The sequence below is a fragment of the Pongo pygmaeus genome, chromosome 3 (assembly GCF_028885625.2).
Source record: "Pongo pygmaeus isolate AG05252 chromosome 3, NHGRI_mPonPyg2-v2.0_pri, whole genome shotgun sequence".
NCBI classification, from domain to species: Eukaryota; Metazoa; Chordata; class Mammalia; order Primates; family Hominidae; genus Pongo; species Pongo pygmaeus.
Genome location: NC_072376.2, coordinates 152,515,590 through 152,537,181, shown reverse-complemented (window position 1 = coordinate 152,537,181; position 21,592 = coordinate 152,515,590). Strand labels below are relative to the sequence as shown.

General features: G+C 42.5%; 1 protein-coding gene across 2 annotated transcripts in view; it reads left to right on the top strand.

Annotated features, from left to right (window-relative positions):
* Positions 1–20,533, top strand: part of SETD7 (SET domain containing 7, histone lysine methyltransferase) — a 50,950-nt gene extending 30,417 nt beyond the window's left edge. Inside the window, exons 5-8 of one of the 2 annotated variants that reach the window (XM_054486754.2) lie at positions 3,217–3,298; positions 6,227–6,344; positions 8,570–8,727; positions 14,727–20,533. In XM_054486754.2, coding sequence (XP_054342729.1) covers positions 3,217–3,298; positions 6,227–6,344; positions 8,570–8,727; positions 14,727–14,907 — 539 coding nt within the window. In that variant the 3' untranslated portion in view covers positions 14,908–20,533. The other variant, XM_054486756.2, reaches the window with a different exon arrangement.
* Positions 20,534–21,592: the final 1,059 nt, after the last annotated feature.

The window sequence follows — 21,592 nt, the reverse complement described above, 5'->3', positions numbered from 1 at the left end:
TAGCACCTACCATAAAACACCATAATGAAAGTTGTTGTTATTACATTCTTCTTGCTATAAATAAGAAACAGTAGGCCAGGCCTGATGGCTCACAGCTGTAATCCTAGCACTTTGGGAGGCTGAGCCAGGTGGATCACTTGAGCCCAGAAGTTCAAGATCAGCCTAGGCAGCATGGTAAGATCCTGTCTCTAGTAAAAATACAAAAAAAAAAAATTAGCTGGGCATGGTGGCGTGTGTCTGTAATCTCAGCTACTTGGGAGACTGAGGTGGGAGGATCACCAGAGCTCAGGAAGTCAAGCCTGCAGTGAGCTGAGTGCACTGCACTGCAGCCTAGGCAACAGGAATGAGACCCTGTCTTTAAAAAAAATAAATAAAAATAAAATAAAAATGTTGAGAGTGAGAATTCTCAAGGGAATTATTATTTTTTTAGAATTTCTGGTTGCTTTAGCTGGGTGTGGTGGTGTGTGCCTGCAGTCCCAGCTACTCAGGAGGCTGAGGCACAAGAACCGCTTGAACCCAGGAAATGGAGGTTACAGTGAGCCAAGATAGCACCACTGTACTCCAGCCTGGGTGACACAGAGATACTCTATCTCAAAAAAACAAAACAAACAACAACAACAACAACAACTTCTGCTTGCAAATAAACATTCACTTCAAATTAACTTAAGGCAGGAAAGAAAGGGGGGATTTATTGGCAAGATTCCTGCAGACCTCAGGTATTTTGAAATGTTGAGTAGTTTGAGCCTCAAAAGGGCCAGGAACTATGGCTGCTCTGGCACTCTGAAGATCTCATGGAGAGATCTTTAGTCTAATGTTCTGCCATGTTTGTGTCTCTCCTCTGCCCCTTCCAGTTATAATTATTGACCTGCTGACTAGCCAGTGGGTTAGGGGGTACAGGGTGCTGTGACTGTAGGGTCCAATGGTTGGGGAAGGAGAGAAATTAATGCAAATATCTCACATAAAACTCTCCTTGACCTGTCGCCTCACCAGCTTCTCCGCTTCTCTGTGTGCTTTTGTAACCACAAACTACTTCTAGTTCTCTACTTACTTCCTGTGGAGTTTCTCACTTATGCCACTGCTTCTCACCTGGTCAGCCTTACTCCACATAGTAACTGCTTTCCTTGGCTAATTCCTACCCCATCTTTGAGGCTTAACTCACTTTTTATAATGAATGTTTGTCCATTGAATAAATGAATTCTAGTCAAAGGGCATAGCATACTATAGAGGAAAGGAGGGAAAGTAAAGGATGTGTAAAATCTGTAAAAGTAAAGGTTGTGCCTGCAGCCTGCGCATGTCTAAGGGAGCAGAAGAAGGGACAGTAGGCATTGGAAGAGATAGTGCGCACTCCCTGAAAGCAGCAACAGAGGTTAATCCTTTTTGTATCTACACAGTCCCTAGTGTTGTACATGTAGTTGGCACTCAGTAAATTTGTCATAAAAATTTTAGTCTAAGGAGCTAGATGGAATTCATAGGAAAATTTCCACTCAATAGAACATATATTCCATGCACAATTTTGGTTATTTATAAAAAGTGATGGCTGGGCACAGCAGCTCATGCGTATAATACCCACACTTTGGGAGGCTGAGCCAGGTGGATCACTAGAGGTCAGAAGTTCGAGACCAGCCTGGCCAACAGGGTGAAACCCCATCTCTACTGAAAATACAAAAATTAGCCAGGCATGGTGACAGGCACCTGTAATCCCAGCTGCTTGGGAGGCTGAGGCAGGAGACTCGCTTAAACCCAGGAGGAGGAGGTTGCAGTGAGCTGAGATCACACCATTGCTCTCCAGCCTGAGTGACAGAGCAAGACTGTCTCAAAAGAAAAAAAAAGTGGGGGAGGGTGGTTTAAATTCTTTTCATGGATTGTTTGGTGGTCTGTTACCACTTTGCTCTCAGATCCAATCCATTCATCATTCTTTCACTGCCCGCTATTATTGCAAGAGGCTGTTGCCCCTTGCGGCCTGCATTTTTCAGGCTCCTGTGCGTCTGACTTCTGTCTGAGTTTGGCCAAAGGGAGGGCAGTGGCTGGCTGGGGACAAAGCAGGAGAAGGCAACAGGAAGAAGCCCTCTCTGTGTCAACCAGCATCTCCAGCAGTGGCCCCATCACCTCCTGATTCCATCTCCCATGAGGAAGGCCCAGGCTAGTTCCAACTACCCCAGCTCCAGAGCTCCAGGAGCACCACTGTGCCCTCTGTCCCTCTGGCCTCCAGTGGCAGCTTCCTGCTCTTGCCAGTGTCTGGGCTCTTCATGGCTCCATCTGGCTTGTCAGCTTTCCATCCCCTGTATGACCAATTCCCTGAACTGAATTCTCTTTGAAACACTCAAATGGTCTGTTTCTGTTGCAGACACTGACTGATTTAGATTGGTTTCTGACTTTTAGTTTGAGGCATTTATTGGGGTTTTGGTTGTACAAAAAAAGCCACTCACAAACAAACAGAAAGAGGACCTAGTAATCATTGGTAACTACTGAAGAATTGCTTAATGGGATTATGAGTTTTCCCTTAGTGTATATAATCATTTACTTTGCAGGAGTAAGCCCTCTGATTCTAAATCTTGTTTCTTTACCTATCAGTCTTCAGAGCATCTATCTTCAGTGCTGTCTGTGAGGATTCTCTAAGGCTAATCCTTCACAGAGAGCCAGTGTTCATTCTAGGGTGGTTGTGTGCCTTGATTTCTAGAGTAAATTACTAATTGGCTTCTGAACCACCGTAATAGAAAGGAGATTACTTTGTTAATGCTTTATCAAAAGCAGTGCTGTTCTCCTTAATTCTGGTGAGGCAGAATTTTATTCTTAGTGAAGGAGACAACTGCCAGGGTTCAGTTGTTGGATTCTGTAGACTGTATCTGTAATGAAGAAAACCACCAGAAAAATTTAAAACCATCATCAAATTTGATCTGAGCCAAGAGATCTCAGATTTCATGACAAAGCATTTTATTGATTCCCAAGCATCCTTTAAGTCATTTTAATAAGGAAAATTCAAGAGTGAATTGGAATGTTAAGAGATGCATCCGATGGCTGTTCATGAAGGCCTGAAAATAAAACTGAAGAGTAAATCTAAAATGTATCCATTTAAATTGAAGAACTTCATTCTAGTTGGTATAACTTGATTAAGATTTTTGGTTTTTTAACTCTTTGTTGTCCCATGAATAGAGAGAAGTGTTATAAATGCTCTTCCCTAACTCTGCACCTGTACTGGTATTTTTGTTTGCTTTTCAGATTCAGTGTACCACTTTGATAAGTCGACTTCATCTTGCATTTCTACCAATGCTCTTCTTCCAGATCCTTATGAATCAGAAAGGTAATTTCCTCCTTGTGGTTTTCATTGCACTGTTTATGTGAGGTTAAATAAGCCTAGTGGTAGGAACTTATGTGCCTCTGTGGCTCTCTGCCCAGGCTGGGTTCCAGCTCAGACCAAGCTCCTCATTAAAGTGTCCTTTTCCTTTGCAAACCCTCAAATAAATATTTCTATATTCTGAGGAAGAGTGTTTTTATTCTTATGTAGAATCTGACCCTATAAGAGAGTTTCCTCACCCATAAATCACAGAACAGCTTGTGTGTCTGTCCTAGAGTAAAACCTCCAGGTAGAAAGAGCAGTTGAGGCCGGGCATGGTGGCTCATGCCTGTAATCCCAGCACTTTGGGAGGCCAAGGCGGGCGGATCACTTGAGGTCAGGAGTTCAAGACCAGCCTGGCCAACATGGCGAAACCCCATCTCTACTAAAAATACAAAAATTAGGTGGGTGTCGTGGCGTATGCCTGTAATCCCAGCTACTCGGGAAGCTGAGGCACAAGAATTGCTTCAAGCTGGGAGGCAAAGCTGAGATCATGCCACCGCACTCCAGCCTGGGCAACAGAGCAAGACTCCATCTAAAAAGAAAAAAAAAAAAAAAAAAAGAGCAGCTGGGCCAGGCAGCCAGCTATGTCCTGGCCGAGCATTCCCTTTCTTAGTGTCTGTGCTGCAGTCACATGCTGGCCCTCTAGGGGAACATTTCATGCTCTTTAAAGCTCTAGCCTGTGCACACAGGATGCCTCCATTTCATCTTAGTCCAGCTGAGGTGTTCTGGAACACAAGACAATTTCTTTTTTCACAAACAGAAGACAAGAGTGAAACAAAGAAAGTGTAAGAGGCATAAAAACATTCTAGCTTATAAATGACAAGTTTCTGGTTTGTAAGCCCACTCCCAGAGGGTCACGTCCTGTTCCACTTCATGTCTTATTTATGAGGATGGCTAAACTCTAGCTCTTGAGTCTTGATTTGGCTTTTTCTGGTACCCTCTCTGGGATTCTTCTTATTCCTTAGCAACAGATCTGTTTATGAATAAGCATACTATCTGAAATTGGTTTTCTCTTTGCCTCGTGTTTTGTAAGCATGGCTTACCTCCCATTCAGTTTCTGTTCCCATCTGAGAAATAGGCCTCTTCCTCCATTCAACTGACAGGGCTGACCCCACAATGTCACAATGATGAATGGACTCTTTTTTGACATGAGGCTCTGACCCAGTTACAAAGGGAAGGGTTTAGCTTCTTTGTTAGCTCCGAAACACAAGACCGTAGCCATACGTGTTAGTCTTTTCTGTTATTATTGTTGTGATGAGGCTGCATAATGATGCCCTCAGAACTTTCAGTAATTTACAGAATCAAACATTTTGTTTTACACTCATAGTTCTGTAGGTTGGCTGAGGTTCAGCCACTTTTGACTGGAATCAGGTAAGCTCAGCTGGCCTAGGCTGGACGCCAGGTTTCAAGTTGGGTTCAAGTCTGTTTCACATGTTTTCTTTACAAGAGAAACGGAGCAACAGCCCCCTAGGGCATATTCTTCTAGTGGAGACAGTGAAAAGTCTGGAGGAGGCCAGCAGAAATTTGCCCCAGCCCTTCACACGTGAGACTTGCCTGCAGCCACTTCTGCCTGTGTTCTACCAGCAAAGCAGATCAGATGGCCAAGCGAGAAGTCAGTAGGGCAGGATGTATCCTCCACCCACCCTGAGGGAGGCACTACAAGGTCACATGGCAAAGTAGCAGGATATATATAATTCTATCCAGGGAAGAAGTAAAGAGTTGAAAGCAATAAGTCAGTCTTCCAGTTCATGAATAAGCATAAGAGCCATGTAACTAAAATTACAGATGATCAGTTCCTGTAGGGTCATTCCATCCCAGTGTCTGATTAAATCCAGTTCCATAATTATGAGGGCTTTTTTCTTTTTTTTTAAGACAGAATCTTGCTCTTGTCATCCAGGCTGGAGTGCAATGGCGCGATTTTAGCTCACTGCAATCTCTACCGCCTGGGTTCAAGCGATTCTCCTGCCTCAGCCTCCCGAGTAACTGGGATTACAGGCACCTGCCACCACACCCAGCTAATTTTTGTATTTTTAGTAGAGACAGGGTTTCACCATGTTGGCCAGGGGGCTCTTGAACTCCTGACCTCAGGTGATCCACCCGCCTCAGCCTCCCAAAGTGCTGGCATTACAGGCATCAGCTACCACACCCGACCAGCTGTTTTCTTATAAACCAGTGGTTGGCAAACTTTTTCTGTAAAGGGCCACATAGTAAATATTTTAGGCTTTGCAAGCCGTATAATATCTGTTGCAACTACTCAATTCTGCTTTTGTAGAGCTAAAGCAGTCATAGGCAATACTAAGCAAATGAGTATGGCTGTGTCCCAATAAAACTTTACTTACAAAAATGAGCAGCAGCCAGATTGGACCCTCAGGCCGTAGTTAACTGACCCCTGTTATGAACCCTTTTGCTGGGAAATGCGTATTGGATATATCTTATTAATTGTTTGTCACTGTTGCATATAGAAGATACATCTTGAGGCTTAACTAAAACAGCCTCCTTTCCCTCCCATCTAACACTGACAAACTTAGATATAGCTTTAATTAACTTTGAAAAAATGTTTACTTGTCCAGTAAGACAGTGAAAATTGTCATCAACTAAAAACATAAAATTCCTCCAAAAAATACCTCATTGAGCATCTTTATGAAAATATAATGATAATTTCTATATTAGAAAGCAAATTTTAAACACCACTCTTAAAAGAGACGTAACTACAGTTTGTTTAATTTCCAATGCCAAAATATTGTGGTTTAACTTTTTCTTCCTCCCTCCCTTCTTAGTTGGGTTGTGAATTGACATTTTGGATTCAGTAGCCTTAATGATATTTTGGCAGTTGATGTAAGGAATGACATATTAAGCTGAAAAGGTCACTATTCAACTCTTTTTTCGATTTAGGGTTTATGTTGCTGAATCTCTCATTTCCAGTGCTGGAGAAGGACTTTTTTCAAAGGTAGCTGTGGGACCTAATACTGTTATGTCTTTTTATAATGGAGTTCGAATTACACACCAAGAGGTGAGTGGGGCTGACCGTGGAAAATCAACTTTGTTGGTTAAAGGGCTTTGCTTCAAACAAAATCCGTTTACCTTAGTACTCACTAGAAAGTTAAAGAAACAGATGGGCTTTTTTGTAAAATTGATTGGACATTTTCCTCCTCTTTATTTTAAGCCTTAATACGATTTTTTTTAAAGTTCCACAGCTATTTTATAGAGAGTGGGGTGATGCCATCAATAGGACAGTAATTGGTATATTAGACTATACCAATGTCCTAAAAATTGAGATCCAGTCAGACTCTGTAAATAACTAACTCATGACCTTGGGTAGGGTGCTTTATAGGAAGGCCTCCTACATCTTCTTGTGCAAAAGCCATGCCATACTATAGCCTACATTTTGTCAGGAAGAGTTCTTTTGTCAAAAAAAATTAAAAACAAAATGTTAAAGAGTTGAATCACCTCTTACCTTTAAGATACAATCTTTGATATATTTCAAAGGCTTCATATATGTTTTCTGTTTTTGTTTCTTCACTTTACAGTTAATTTCCCTAAGTGTCTGCCTAAGGGCAGAAGTTCAATGTTTTTAGCACAGCTTATGCGCTCCTTCCTTGTCTGACTTATATTACGTGTATGGGACTTTAAGCTTATGGCTAATATTCCACATTTATGTTCACCTTTGCATTTATTCCTATGGAGCAGTAAGAGGGAAAATGCTGTGAAATAATAAAGTTATTACACTTTCAAAGCAGTTGCACAGGCAAAAGAGGGCGATGTTTTCAAACTGCACTGTGGTCTGTCAGACTGTGTCCCATGCAAAGGCCAGACTTCTGTCAGCAATCCAGAGAAATACAGCATACAAAAGGTGACTTTGGGATATTGATATATTATTTACTTACTCATTTTACAGATAGGGAAACGGAAGCCTAGAGAGATTACACAACTTGCTTAAAGTCAAAAATACAGCAAATAGCAGAGTTCAAGTAAGATTTCAAACTGCAGAATCTGGCTTTGTGCTGATCTTATGCTCTGTTGTATAAATGAATGTGACACCCTTCTTGCCCTAATGAAATTTAGATTCTGTTGGGAAGATAAGAAAAATACACAACTAATGGCAGCATAAGGTAGATGGTACCAAGTGCCACATATCGGTATCACATGACTAGTTTTGAATATTAAGGTCCATGAGGCTTTTTTTCCACTTTTGATCACTGTTGTATCCCCTGCACCTAGAACAGTGCCTGGCACATGGTACCACTTAGTAAACATCAGTTGAGGGAGTATCACATATGAATAAAAGCACAATTACAATTTAACAGTGGGGGAAATGGTATACCTTGAGAGTCAACAGTTTTGTATGAAAATGTCATCCTGTTGGCTTCAAAAGGCTGGGCTGCTGTCATCACCAGCTCCTGGGGTGAGTTGGTCAGGAGTGGTTTGGAGAAGAGAAGCCTGATGGTTACACTGTTAGTAACCCCTGTTGTAGATAAGAAGGCATGCCGGTAACTGATGGCTGCCTCCTGGTCACAGTGATTTCCCACCTGTAACAAAGGTGGAGGACTTTCCTTGAGTACATTCTTGCATCCCTTACATTTCTGGTTCCATTTGTGTTCTTACTTTGTTTTTTTCTTTTGCCTCCTCTTCTTTATCTACTTTTAATTCAAGTTATCTAGTTATATTTGTGTGTGTATTCATCAGGGACTTTAAATCCTTTTTTTTCATATAGAATAAGGAAAAATGAACAAATAGTAAGTCGAGCTGCCTGGCACTGACCACACATGTCATTTGCACTCTCAGTGTGTGGAGACACGCCTTGTTTTGTTTTGTTTTATTTCATTTTGTAGTGCTCAAACCCTGAAGTTTTGGCTGAGTGTGGTGGCTCACACCTGTAATCCCAACACTTTGGGAGGCCGAGGTGGGCAAATCACCTGAGGTCAGGAGTTTGAGACCAGCCTGGCCAACATGGTGAAACCCCGTCTCTACAAAAAATACAAAAACTAGCCAGGCGCGGTGGTGCACACCTGTAATTCCAGCTACTCAGGAGGCTGAGGCACAAGAGTCGCTTGAACCTGGGAGGCAGAGGTTGTGCTGAGCCAAGATCACGCTGCTTGCACTCCAGCCTAGGTGATGGAGTGAGACCCTGTCTCAAAAACAAAAATAATAATAAGATAAATGAGTTAATATCTCTGATGTCCTTTGAACTTTGGGGAGAAAGGTCCTCTCTAAGGCTCACTTTCTTGTTTTCTGCAGGTTGACAGCAGGGACTGGGCCCTTAATGGGAACACCCTCTCCCTCGATGAAGAAACGGTCATTGATGTGCCTGAGCCCTATAACCACGTATCCAAGTACTGTGCCTCCTTGGGACACAAGGCAAATCACTCCTTCACTCCAAACTGCATCTACGATATGTAAGTATTACCCGCAGCTGCTGGGGCGGATCTATGCTTCAGGGCCCTGAGACGGAGGAGGGGAGTAAAAGGTGTTATTCTGCCTCAGATAGAGGCTGCTTCATCCGAATGACCATGGGTCCTCTGCCATCGGCCTCAGGGTTATGACTTGAAACTCAAAATCTAAACAGCCTCACTCTGTGGCTTTGGCAATCTAAGAAATGAAAAGTGCTTTGAAGAGGAGAAATGGTATGGAAATAGTATACCATACTGAGGGGTTGCTGTTTTATAGCTGCTTTTTTTGTCCTTCAGTTTTCTCATTCTGGACAATTAAAGATAGTGTTATTTGAAATAATAGTAAAAATTTAAATTACTCTGGACAGTGGAGAAAATGAAGGAGCCCTTTTTTTTTTTTTTTTTTTTTTGAGATGGATTTTCTTTCTTGATGCCCAGGCTGGAGTGCAATGGCGAGATCTCAGCTCAGCTCACCGCAACCTCTGCTTCCCAGGTTCAAGCAATTCTCCTGCCTCAGCCTCCCAAGTAGCTGGGATTACAGGCATGAGCCACCACACCTGGCTAATTTTTTTGTATTTTTAGTAGAGATGAGTTTTCACCATGTCAGTCAGGCTGATCTCGAACTTCTGACCTCAGGTGATCCACCCGCCTCGGCCTCCCAAAGTGTTGGGATTACAGGCGTGAGCCACCACGCCCGGCCAGGAGCCCTTTTATGATGTGAAAGGAAGAAGGAAAATAAAGTCCTAAGCCTAGGGCATGACATCTCAGCGTTGGAAAAGACCTATAAAATCAGAGTCCCTATTATTTGATAGTAAAAAGGAATGAAGTACTGACATATGCTACCACATGGATGAGAATTGTAGACACTATGCTAAGTGAAAGAATGTATGACTCCATTTATATGAAATGTCCAAAATGTAGGAAATCCACAGAGATAGAAAGTAGATTAGTGGTTCCCTAGGGCTGGGGAGGGGGGATGAGGAGTGTGTGCTAATGGGTATGGGATCTCACTGCGGTCTCATTTTGGGCTGATTATAATGTTCTAAGGTGAGTGTTCTAAAATTAGATGATGGTGATGGTTGCCGAATTTTGTGTGTATTTGTGATATTCAGTGGTTGAAAAGCCACTGAATTATCTACTTCAAAAGGTAAATATATATAAAAGAGTACATATATTTACACTCTGTATATAAATTATATATTAACAAAGCTTTTTTTTTTTTAAATCAAATAATCCTCTTAGAGTTTGAGCCTTCTCTTCCATCTGCTCATTGAACCTCTTCTTGGAAACATCCATTGGTGTGGAGCTTACATTATCCACAAAGGTCCAGACAAATAGACAAATGGAATAGACATTACAAAATTAGCTTCTGGGCTCTGATGACTAGAAAGTTCTTTTTCATTGTTGTTTTTCTTTTTTTTTGAGACGGAGTCTCGCTCAGTCTCCCAAGCTGGAGTGCAATGGTGAGACCTCGGCTCACTGCAACCTCTGCCTCCCAGGTTCAAGCAATTCTCCCACCTCAGCCTCCCGAATAGCTGGGATTACAGGCACCTGCCATCATGCATGGCTAATTGTTGTATTTTTGTAGAGATGGGGTTTCACCATGTTGGCCAGGCTGGTCTTGAACTCCTGACCTCAGGAGATCCGCCCACCTCAGCCTCCCAAAGTGCTAGGATTACAGGTGTGAGCCACCGCCCCCAGCCTAGAAAGTTCTTTATAATGAGCCCAAATGGGTTTCCCTGAAATATTCAGCCCTTGGCCCTAATTGTCTCCCTTTTTTTCCTGTGTCCCATGTCAGACTGTCTTACATGGTAGCCCTACAAACACTATAGTAGTTTTTATATGACCCCTGAACGTGTTCTTCCCAAAGCCAAACATCTCCGACTGTTCTCTAGAGGATATAATTGGGATTCTTTGTGCCATCATCATTGCTCTCCTTAGCTTGGCCTGAGAATGCCAGTTCTTCTTGGGAGCCAGTGAGCTGCCTGCAACCTTTTCTGTTCAGTTATAGCTTGCAGTCCCTCAGTCATCTTGCTTGTTAGCATAAGCAGAATCAGATCATGTGCATTTAATCTGCAGGAAAATTGCCAGGATTTGGAGGTTCCTCAAGAATGTCCATCCCTGCATCCTTGAAATGGCTTAAAAATTTTCCTGGCAACGACTTGCTCTCCTTGGCAGCCCATAACAAGCACTGAAGCTACAACTTCTGTTTAAAGGACGGGTAGAAATGGCAAAGGACATGTGTCATGTGAAATGAAACTGACACTGTGATTAACTCCAAGGCTTTCATGGCCAGGATGAATTAGGCCAAAGCGTCATTCCAAGCTGCACACAGCTTAACAACAACCCTTTAAAGGGGTGGTAACAAACAATCATAAATGCTACTGAAGACTACTCCTTTAAAACAAACCAGGTTGTTGATTTCATTGCAAGGACATGATTTTTCTCACCAAAAGGAAGACAGCACAGGAGACAAGAGAAGGTTTCATTTGTACAAAACCAAGTCCCTGTACTCTGCAGGTTTTCATTTTGTTTATTGTTGTTTGTTAGTTTGTTTGCAAGCAAGCCCAGGGTGACCAAATCTTAGTTACTTGGGGTAATGAGAAGACTACTTGAATAATAACCAAATATGAAATTCAGATACCAATTCATGGTATTCATTTGTTTCAAAAATCATTGGTATTGCTATGTACCCTTTTTTTTTTTTTGAAATGGAGTTTCGCTCTTGTTGCCCAGGCTAGAGGTGCAATGGTGCAATCTCAGCTCACTGTAACCTCTGCCTCCCAGGTTCAAGTGGTTATCCTGCCTCAGCCTCCCGAGTAGCTGGGATTACAGGCATGCGCCACCATGCCTGGCTAATTTTTGTATTTTTAGTAGAGATGGGTTTTTGCCATGTTGGTAAGGCTGGTCTCAAACTCCTGACCTCAGGTGATCCACCTGCCTCGGCCTCCCAAAGTGCTGGGATTACAGGCTTGAGCCACCGCGCCTGGCCCTGATATGTACACTTTAACATAAACAGAACACTTCCATAAGCTGTTTGAAATGCAATCTAGTACAAAATGCCAAGTGGACAAATAGATAAGAGCTGCTTTCCTAGACAACCTGTAGACAAGAGGATAAGCCACTTGGCACAGAGGTTTGGTTTGACTGCTTATCATGTAGCTCATGCTTATAGACCACTCACTCCGGGCTGGTGTTGTGCTAGATGCTCTTCATGCATTGTCTCATTCAGTCCTCCCAGTAACTCAGTGAGGCCACTGCTATCACCATCGAGATCACAGACAGGAAAAGCAGGTCTCCAAGGCAGAGCAGTTAAGGCTCTGAACCACTGTGCCTTCGGGTCATCTTCAACAATCAACACCTGAAATTGAATTCTTTCTTTTCAGTCTGTCCATTATCTACACTCTGAAAATGATGATGATAATGAACAGGAAAATGAAAATAAAAGAGGATTATAAGAGAAGCTTTAGGCCCGGAAATTCAACACAGCGTCTGTTTTTTGTTTTTTTCAGTGTACCAGAGGTTAACCAACCTGTATTTCAGGAACTTTTTTTTTAGTGAAATATGTTAATTTACTTTAATTTTTTTTTCTGAGATGGGGTCTCTGTCATCCAAGCTGGAGTGCAGTGACATAATGTCAGCTCACTGTAACCTCTGCCTCCCAGTCTCAAGTGATCCTCCCACCTTAGCCTCCCAAGTAGCTGGTACCAACAGGTGCGCACCACCACCCCTGGCTAATTTTTTGTATTTTTGGTAGAGGTGGGGTTTCGCCATGTTGCCCAGGCTAGTCTCGAACTCCAGAGCTCAGGTGATCTATCCGCCTCAGCCTCCCAAAGTGGTGGGATTACAGGCATGGGCCACTGCACCCAGCCAAGGGAAATATTTTAATTTAAGCAAAGAGTTGTGATTTTCATAAGGAATTCCTGAATCCGCAGTCCAGGCATCTCCTTTGTGGTGGAGTACAGGCTGATAACTCTGTTCGCTTGTGTGTTCACACATGCATGCTCACAGGCAGGCAGTAACCAATATTAGTTGAATCCTACTTTGTGCCAGGCACTGTATAAGGTGCTTTCTATATGTGACCCCATTTTGTCATGACAAAGACCCTGTGGGATAACTATTACTAGTATTATCATGATTTTACAGATGAGGAAAGTGACATTCAGAGATATGAGCTGGACTTTCCAAGAGGACGCAGTAAAAATGTGTTGAATCAGGACTCACACCAAAGTCTTCTGACACCAAGTGTCCTTTCCACAAAACATGATATGATAACCAAGAGGGTGGGCATAGAGGCCCCTTTGGTATGAGGTAAAGGTTGTTCCTTTTTACTCCACATAAAAGAAGCCCCAAAGCTACAGACATGCCCATTCCTCCACCACTGATAGAAGGAGCCAGCCAAGTACTTACTATCATGCCCCAAGCAGCAATCTTTTTTTTTTTTCCTGAGACAAAGTCTCACTCTGTCATCCAGGCTGGAGTGCATTGGAGCAATCTCAGCTCACTGCAATCTCCACCTCTTGGGTCCAAGCGATTCTTGTGCCTCAGCCTCCTGAATAGCTGGGATTACAGGTATGCGCCACCACACCCAGCTAATTTTTGTATTTTTAGTAGAGACGGGGTTTCACCATGTTGGCCAGACTGGTCTCCAACTCCTGACCTCAAGTGATCCACCCACCTCAGCCTCCCAAAGTGGTAGGATTACAGATGTGAGCCACCATGTCCAGCCGCCAAGCACCAATCTAACTTACGGCCTGGAACCTTCTCCTTTGCTGTTTCACCAACCCTTTGTTCAAAATATAACTATAAACTGGGCACAGTGGCTCACACCTGTAATCCCAGCACTTTAGGAGGCCAAGGTGGGCCAATCACTTGAGGCCAGGAGTTCAAGACCAGCCTGGCCAACATAGCAAAACCCTGTCTGTACTAAAAATACAAAAAATCAGCTGGCCATGGTAGCGCACACCTGTAATCCCAGCTGCTTGGGAGGCTGAGACATGAGAATTGCTGGAACCTGGAAGGTGGAGGTTGCAGTGGGCCGAGATCATGCCACTGCACTCCCTCCTGGGCAACAGAGCAAGACTGTGTCTCAAAAAAAGAATAAGAAAAAAAAAGACTCTAAATGAATGAGATTGATTTGACCAGATGCATATAAAAATAAAGCTGATTTCTTCCTGGCCATGCCTTACATATATCCATTTCAGCAGCTGTTAGGTGAGCTAAGTCTATTTATTGCTTATTTATCTATCTGTTCTGCAGGGAGCTGTGCAGATGAACAGGATTGGGAGCCTTTGGCAAATGAACATAGCCATAGTGTTAACCTCATTTCTGGTCCCAAGAGGACTTGTAGGAAGGAGATACTGCTCCCTTCATAGGATGCTTCACAGGGAAATACTAAATAAGCAGGTTGGCAGAGAGGTCTAGACTTCCCTCTTGGGAAGAAATCTTCATCTACTTTCATGCTAGAAAATAATATTTCCTCTCTATGTATAGGGTGGAATACAGAGTTTTTGCCTTTGAAAATCCACAGGGCTCTTTCTTACAACTCCAAAAGCACTCTGGTAAAGCCTTCTCTCTGAGATACAGCCAGGTAATCTGATGCTGCTGGCCAGACAAGCTCAAATGCTGGCGGGCTGCACTGGATCTGAGTTCTCATTAACGACAGATTTTTGTTGTTGATCATGATTGTTGGTTTATAAATGCAAGGTGCCAAATATGCTTTAAAAAACAGAGCAGTGCTTTTCAAACTTTAATACACCAGTAGATCACCTGGGGGTGTCGCTAAAATGCAGATTCCAATCCAGCAGGTCTGGGATGGGGCCGAGATGCTCCATGTCTAATAAACTCTCGGGTGAAACTGATGCTGGGTGACCACACTTTGGGCACAGACCAGGCGTGCCCAGGGAAGAGTGCCTGCGGGTGGTTCCTGTATCAGCCCCTCCCTAGCCTTTGCTTCCGACCTCCTGGTCTGGCCCGGGAATGACTGTGTGCATCTTGATGTTTAGGTTTGTCCACCCCCGTTTTGGGCCCATCAAATGCATCCGCACCCTGAGAGCAGTGGAGGCCGATGAAGAGCTCACCGTTGCCTATGGCTATGACCACAGCCCCCCCGGGAAGAGTGGGCCTGAAGCCCCTGAGTGGTACCAGGTGGAGCTGAAGGCCTTCCAGGCCACCCAGCAAAAGTGAAAGGCCTGGCTTTGGGGTTCAGAGACCTGGAATAGAAACTTGGATCTATGCACTACGTTTATCCGACAATGGGACAACCAGGGACTGCTCATGCTGTGATGTCACATCCTCTCACCATGCGTTAGCAACGACTTTCTCGCATACTAACTAGGTTTGACTGTATTACTCATACCAGATTTAAAATTAGCTAGCCTTGCAACAACGTCCTACTGAGAGGTATTGTCGAGCATTTGACATAAGACAGCGTGATGTTCTTTGGTGGTTCAAGTCTAAATCTGTACCACATTCAGAGATGCCAAATGATTAGACTGAAACAGGGAAACGGGGTTTTTCAGTCATTTTTTGTCAGTGGTTTTTCCATAGTGCTTTTTTCCTATGGCCAGTGCAAATTGTGTTACCACACTTGCATATGTGCCGTATTAAGGGTTGACAATTACTACATCTTTATTCTCTAAATGTAGTATAATTTGCCTTTTAACCTTTGATCTGTATCTTGCAATAGAATGGCTTTGTTTTTTTCTTAGTGAATAGAAGCCCACTTCTAAAGTCATTTCACCCCTCAGCCCTATTCTCTTTCTTAGATACCCTTTACAAGAGAAAACTTCCAAATGGATTTTTGCATCAATAGCAGTGTGTAGGTCTCTCTGGTTCTTTCTATATCATCATTTTATTATTATGTCCTAATATAAAGTACTGGCTCATAGGGCCAGGGTATTACTATAGAATATTATTCTCGCATGTAAACAAAGATATCTTTGCTTTAAGATGTGAGAAGAAATGAATTTACTTTGTTTGCATTAAGTTATGGAAGAGTTGTAATATATACTTTAAGAAAGAAGAGAAGAAGACTAGTATTTCTAAGCGGTAACTATGGCAATTTTGCAATATTTTCAATAGTGCTAGTAATTTTTTCCTCCTTGAGTACACATTAAATGTACATAACATAGCGCGGTCAGGCTTGTGGCACAGTGCATTGAATTCAAAAGTCAAATAGCAAATTTGAATTCTAACAGAATTCAAAAAAAAAATTTTTTTTAGTCAGTACTACTAAGGCAGACACACTGATTACTAGGTACAAATCAAACCTTGATGCTAAAACTCTTCATCATTGTAATTTCAAAGCACTTACCTGCTTCAAAACATTGTAAACTAAGACTGAACACCTGTATAGTTTAAAAGCAACACTATCAATAGCATTTCAGCCATTTTGCCAGCCATGTGTAATCACAACTGCAGAAATAAGGAGAAAACCCCTGTTTTTTTAGTTTAGCTAATTAGATCTGTAACATCACTGGGATTGCTCTGAATGAATTCTGAGAGTTTTGTTTTTTATAAGCACCCTCACCACATGCCATAGCTGTGTCTCTTTTAGACACCTCGATGCAGCGGCTGGAAGGACTGGAGAGCAGCTGTTGTGCTGATCTGCAGCTGTCAGCTGTGATTCCTGTCACCTGAGTCAGTTTGGTCTGGAAAGCTAAGGCCTTCCAAGCTGTAGCAGATAGTGAGCTCCAGCTGATGAGAGAAGGCTTCAGTGGAAGAAGAGTGAGGAAATAGGCAGAAGAAAGTTTGCTATTTCTTGTCAGTTGCACATTGCTTTATGAGGACTACAACAAAAGTGCTTAATCCCAGGCTGCTCATGGCTTTCATTTCAGGTGGCCCCTGGGCACATTGACAGAGTTGCTCTTCCCTTCTTTGCAAGGCCAGGCTTCCTAGAGCACCCGGTTGCATGCTTTGCAGCTAGGTGGCAGTGGTTTCAGGGAGATCCAGTTGGATCCCTGCTTGAAAGCTTAAGCCAGTGGTTCACCCATGAGAGGAAGTTGTCCGTGCTTCCAGGAAGATTGCCCACCAAAGGAACTGAATAGAGTTTTTAGATTTAAAGGCACCAGGATAGGGTCACTCTTACTCTGTAGAAAGAGACCGTTCTATACACTGTGACAGATGGGCCAGGGCCTCTGGACTTGCATTCCGATAGGTGCTTTAATTTAAATGTGCCCAAAGGGAGTGACTGTCTTCAGGAGAAAGATGGCTTGCATTAACCTCGCTCAGGTGGGTTGTGCAGCCAGGTCAGGGAATGCGGTCAGGGAGAGGATAGTGCTGGTCATGCCCCCGATGCAGCTATGCTCTGAATGATTTCATTCCTGAGAGTGATAGCATTCTGGTCCTGGCTGCAGTGGGGTACAATTTACATCCTAAGTGGGGGCTACTCTAATTATCCCATTCAAATGGAATTTTTTTCAAAATTGGATAAAAGGAATTGAAGAGTTGTAAGTAGTGATTAGTCTGCTAATCAGTTCTTCAGATGAGATATCGAATGGTAACACTCTGAGCTTAAAACTCAGCAGTGTGTCTGTGACCTCCACGCAAATCAGAGGAAGCAATGCACCCACGCTGAGCCTCACTGTGTCTTCCTCCCAACTCTCTTCATACTCTCTGTGTCTTCCAGCTCTTCTTTCTCCTGCCGGCTCTCTTTCCTCTTCTCTCTGCATATGTGAGAACACCTGGGCGTCCTGGGTAACAGCAGCCCCAGCTGCCCTCTCCTGTTCCCTGTTCCAAGTCCTCTGCAGTGTCCTTTCTTGAGTCTCTCTGGCTCTGTGCATGTCTTTGGGACCCTCCTCATCTGGCTTTTCCTCTGTGTGTGCCTCTCCGTTTGCTTATGTCTCTGGCTCTGTCTTCCCCACCCCTCCCCTCACACACACACATACTCCCAAATGTAAGGCTCCGTTGCAGGTTGGAATCGAGTGGGGCTTGAGATTCACTGAGTTCTGTAGGTAGGGAAAGAAGTCAAGGGAGTGGAGGTTCTATAAGGAATTAACAGCTGAGGACGGAAGGGTTTGTTTCCTGTTTGAACCTAAACGCAAGTGGAAAAGAATACTCAGAATGTATTTTTCTACTTCACATCTGCTGGGGAAGGAAATATGTCGGGAAGCCGCTGCATCTGGTCATTTCATCAGCATCAGAATCACAGCAGACATGGAAGATTCCATGTGGTGGGGAATAAAGAAATAACTTTATGCTCTCCTGAAAAACAGCGGGAGCCTATGTGTGTGTGCGACACCGTAATCTCAAGGAGATTCACTCAGAGCTGTTTCAGTCCATCTCCTGCATGACCAGATCTTCCCTTAGCATCTTTTCTGTGATGAAATATTATCTTGTGTTAGAGTTAGGAATAGGAACTAACCTGTAGGAGCATGTCCCCAAATGGACATTTGAATGGACTAACAAAAACAACTGGAAAGATTGAATTTCCGGCACAAAGGAATGATGAGATCAAAAAGAAAGCAGTGAGGAGTTCTTGAGTCTTGTAGTACCTATTCTTATTTTAACTTGCTTCATCCTTGATCTACCTGAGACACTAAGAAGGAAATTAGTTTTCCAAGAGCTCTTTGAACCTGTCTAGGACTGTAGTTAAACCTATTTGCCCTATGGGGGTTCTTCACACTCGAAAAACTATTTCCTTATCACCAATGACCCACCCAGAAAGGCCAATGAGGCCAAATGTAACCATTTTTAACATTTAAATATAACTGTTAAAATTGCATTAATTGTGAACAGTGAATTAAAGGGTTGTCTTCTCCGGGAGACAGTATGTGGCACTTTTAGTAAATTTCATTTAATATATAAAAATTTAAATCACTCACTGCAACATGCATTTAAAATCTTCCAAAGAAGGTAGATGTATCGTTTTCTGTTTTGCTTTGTTTTAAAACAGTTGCCTCAAGCTTCTGTCTTAAGAGTAGTGACTTAGAATCCAGATATCTTTTGTTTTAGAAAAACAAGCAAAACTATGTTGCAAGACTGACAGTTGTAATGTTTATTTGCCACAGATCAAAGGTTCACAAAGTATATCAAATTTACATCTACTTGGGGTACCTTGATAGATTATTATTGTTTTTCTTTTATCTTTCCCTTCAGGAATTTGGAAACTCGTTGTCACTTTTTTTAATTTTAAAAATACTAAATTGTAATAGTTTTCTTTTGCCAAATGTGTGCATACATATTCAAAGCAATGAAACTATTTCAAGCCATACAACCACAGGGGTGGGAACCCTTTTCACAAATTTTAATGTGTTTGTATGTAAATAGATGTTTGTATGAAATATTTTCATGATAGAATGAATATATTTAAATGAAGTTGAATTATTCCAGTGCTACTTAAACACATTACAAAAATTTTGGTGAGAATTATCTGAGTCTATTGAGATGTAATGCAGATCAATTTTGATTTTTAAAAATCAAAAGCCTACAATAACTCTGACTCTCAGCAACTTCCTCAGCGTTGTTGCACCTGACGTGGAGAGAGCTCGTAGGCTTCCCCAGTGCCTCAGCCGCTTCCTGGTGGAAGTTAGGTGCTAATGGAGGTGTGTTCACCTTTTAGTGATATCACTGCAGGCCTTTGAGGGGCCTGAGAGTGAATCAGAGGCATTAGAGACACCGGTGCAGTTATCTGGAGCACAATTTCTTTGCAGGGCAGCAGAATCAGAAGCCAGACTTGGCCATGTGAACCTTGAAACTCGGTTTCCCGGCCGCCATCAACCGCCACCCTTACTGCCTAGTCACACACGTCAGGGAGGCTGCCCTCAGTGGAGTTGGGGTTCAAACCCCAGGGTGGGACTTCACAGTTTTGCCAGCAATCTCTACCTTCTGACTTCCACCTCACAGAGAGGAAGGAGAAGGGAGCATCTGGCAAGGGGCCCATTTCTCAGCACAGTACATTTCCTGTCTCAGCTCTGGAAGACTATGCACCCAAGCACCAAACTTCCAACCAGAGAGAGAGACGTCCTCCGATAACAAAAATCCTTGCTTCCTCTGTCTGTGACTTTACACACAGTTGTTCAAAGTTGTTAAATATCAAGAGTCAATCACATCCCTAGGACATACCTCCCAACTCTCCTGACTCTTATGTTATTGAAAAAACAAACAAAAACTCCTTTATGATGATATTCAACTTGAGTGGGGTTTTTTTTTCCACTTTGGTCCTGGGTATAATGAAATGATACATATTAGGATAAATTTTCACTGTGTATAGTAGCAATACGAACACACATGCCAATGTATCAACATATCTACTTGGTTACATTTTGGGTTACGATAATCAACCTTGATTCATGTATTGGGAAGCTACAGGGACTACATAATGCCTGCTCATCACATAGGAAAATTATGTCCATGATTCTGAGCTCCCTTCTTCAAAAGTTTCCTCCTGGGTTTTCTATGTTCTCTCTTTATCCTGAAATACATTTATTAGGTCGTGAGGTATGTTTAAGAAGTAGAAGCCAGGGGTATGCTTTCAGCATTTATTGCAACCAAAAGTTAACCCCATCACAGTTAACGAGCATCTTTGGTCTCTTGTGGAATTTGAACTAAAACTATGAGCCTTATTCAATATCTATAATTCTATGATTTTTTTAAATTATGGGAAATTAATGAAAGATGTTTACATGAATAATGTTTGCCCTTACTGTGTTATGAATGAGTTTTTTGTAGTGTGTCTGGGTGCATGATGCAAGAGAGTAGGAAAAATGTTTCTGAAACAAAACTTGACAAATATTTGTAATGAAAGTAAATTTAAAGATTGCTATAATTGCGCTATAGAAACAATGCAAGTATTAAACAAAATATACAATCATCTGTCATTGTCTTCCTTCGGTCATCTAAGTTAGAAAAGCAATAATGGTTTTCTTATAATGTGTCTACCTGTATATTTAAATTACTAAGTGAACTTTACATTTTAAGTTGTTTTAAAATATTATTAGCCATTTATCATTTTCAGAGCATTCTAATAAGAGCTGAGGATTTGATATGATTCCACATACACCCATAAATCCAGAAGGATTAGCCACACCAACAGAAAGTGTCAGATTGAATACATACATGATAAGGGTATGGAATGCAAATGAGATGATCAGGGCAAATAGCTGAAAGACAGGAAACTTCAATTCACGATTTAAAGAAAATATAGAAATTTTGTTAGACGTTGTGGTAGATTTTGGCAGTCTGAGGATGAGTCTGAGCTGAGAACCCTGGCAATCCCTTATTCTTGCCCTAATCACAGTCAACATTTCCTTTTTTTTTTTTTTTTTGATCTGAGATGAAGTCTCACTCTGTCACCCAGGCTGGAGTGCAGTGGTGCAATCTTGGCTTACTGCAACCTCCACCTCCGGGATTCAAGCGATTCTCCTGCCTCAGCCTCCCAAGTAGCTGGGATTACAGGCGCTTACCACCACACTCAGCTCATTTTTGTATTTTTAGTAAAGACGGGGTTTCACCATGTTGGCCAGGCTGGTCTTGAACTCCTGACCTCAAGTTATCTGCCTGCCTTGCCCTCCCAAAGTGCTGGGATTACAGGCATGAGTCACCGTGCCCAGCCAGTCAACATTTCTAAAGCACAAAAGCCAGTGACAAAGGGAGTCAACATAGTACCTCATTATTAGCTGGGCCTTTTGCCCAGGATCCCAAAGAAGTGAATTCTAGGAAGTTTGGTAGGGCTACACGAGGCACAGTTAGGCCTCAAACTGAAGCAGGCCATGAGATCTCCTGCTTTATTTTACCTCCCTCAGTTGCCCAATCCTTGATTTTATCACACGTCCTTCCACGGAAGGAAGGAAACAGAAACGAATGAGATGACTGGGTCCAAACTGATGTTGGATCAGCTTTTCCACCTGCACCGACACATTCACATGCTAGA